General features: G+C 40.9%; 1 protein-coding gene across 1 annotated transcript; it reads right to left on the reverse strand.

Annotated features, from left to right (window-relative positions):
* Positions 1-1349: 1349 nt before the first annotated feature.
* LOC138894059 (uncharacterized) lies at positions 1350-1862 on the reverse strand. The gene has a single exon (XM_070178733.1). It carries the CDS (start codon positions 1860-1862, stop codon positions 1350-1352), a length of 513 nt encoding a protein of 170 aa, XP_070034834.1.
* Between the last annotated feature and the right edge of the window lie 292 nt (positions 1863-2154).

Genomic DNA, 2154 nt, shown 5'->3' on the forward strand with positions numbered 1-2154 from the left:
AGGGAGTACGGTGCAATCTTTCTCAAGAATATCATACGGATTTTTCCCTACTTTGATCCACCGTTACGTGTTTTCACAAAAGACATGTGTTAGAGGGATAGTCAAGAGAATCGGCTCAGGTATGTTAAGGCTATCCCTTCTTTCCTTTTGGCATGATCGATACGATACAAACGAAATGAGCAAATGCACAACTTCCATAAATGACTTTATTCATTGAAGTATTAGAGGTGCCTATGTTCTTGAATTCCCATGTATCTTATTATTACATCTTCTGTTCATGGGTCTCAGAAAATACGTAAGTTGTAATGTTTAATTCATGATATTAATCGAAGGCATATTCATCTTGTGACATACCAAAAGATCTTACGGATTTAATTCATTATGCATTTCATTCATTTATACATTTGCATTGACCTATGACCAGATGGCGTTATATAAGCGTATATTATATGTATATGGGATATGGAAAAACGTTATTTTGTTATATATGCACCAACACCAGATCAGCTAGTATACGTTGATAATTTTTCCAAAGTGGCCGGGATGATATGATGGGATACCCTTAGAGGCTTGATGATGTTATGTACGCATATACCTATGCATGGTATGACATTTATATGCATATGCATGGCATTATAAATATTAATGATTTTAATTCATAAAGTTATTCAGACTTGCATGTTTAGTCTTTTACTCCATATTTCTCTCATGTCTATTATTTACTAATTTTCATTCCTTACATACTTGGTACATTATTTGTACTGACATCCCTTTTGCCTGGGGGCGCTGCGTTTCATGCCCGTAGGTCCCGATAGACAGGTTGAGAGTCCTCCAAGTAGGCTATCAGCTCAGCCGTAGGTGTTGGTGCGTTCCATTTGCTCCGAAGTTGCTTATTTGGTCAGTATAATTAGGACATGTATTGATTCGTATGACGGGGCCTAGTCCCGACCTTTATGATACTTATGTACTCTTAGAGGATCGTAGACAAATGTCATGTATATGGATAATTGTACAGCCTTGTCGGCCTATGTTTTGAGTTTACAAATGATCATGTTGGCCTTATATATGTCACATATATAAGTATCTATATTAGGTTGGGTTGTTTCTGAGTCAAGTATTCTCTCATGTTTATTCTAGCTATCTCATGAATGCCTTTCCGGCTCATTTACCTATAATAGTATGTCATGAAAGATACACTATACTGGTACTCTGTTGAGTAAGTTACCGGGTACCCGTTGCGGACCATAGTTAATGCACATCTGACCATCCTTCTTCTTCACAAACAGAACCGGTGCACCCCAAGGTGACACTCTAGGCCTAATGAATCCCTTATCAAGAAGATTTTGAAGCTACTCTTTCAATTCCGTCAACTTAGCTGGTGCCATACAATACAGAAGAATAGAAATGGGCTGAGTGCCCGACACCAAGTCAATACCAAAATCAATGTCCATGTCAGGTGGTATGCCTAGCAGGTCTGCAGGAAACACATCCGGAAAGTCTTGCACTACCGAAACAGAATCAATGGTAGGAGTATGAGCACTAACATCCCTCACAAAAGCCAAATTTGACAAACACCCCTTCCCAAACATCCGTTGGGCTTTCAGATATGAAATCACCCTACTGGGAACATAGTCCAGAGAACCTCTCCACTCGATCCTAGGTAACCCCAGCATCGCCAATGTCACGGCCTTAGAGTGACAATCCAGAATAGCATGCCATGAGGACAACCAATCTATGCCTAGAATCACGTCAAAATCAACCATACTACGCAATAAGAGATCAACTCTTATCTCCAATCCCCCAATAGTCACCACACCCGACCGATACATACGGTCCATAACAATAGAATCGACCACCGGCATAGATACATGAGCATGCGTATCTAAGGACTCACGGGGCATATCAAAATAACGAGAAAAATATGATGATACTTGTGAATAAGTGGAACCAAGGTAAAATAATATGGAAGCATCCCTGTGGCACACTTAGACAATACATGTGATCACTGCGTCTGAAGCAATGACCTCTATCCTGGCGGGGAAAGCATAGCATCGAGCATGACCGCCACCTGATCAGCCTTCCCCTCTAGGGCGGCCTCTAGCTGCCTGAGCTCCACCCTGAGTTGATTGAGCGGGTGGTGAAGTAACTGGTGCA

Source organism: Nicotiana tomentosiformis, chromosome 6 (genome assembly GCF_000390325.3).
Source record: "Nicotiana tomentosiformis chromosome 6, ASM39032v3, whole genome shotgun sequence".
Taxonomy (NCBI): Eukaryota; Viridiplantae; Streptophyta; class Magnoliopsida; order Solanales; family Solanaceae; genus Nicotiana; species Nicotiana tomentosiformis.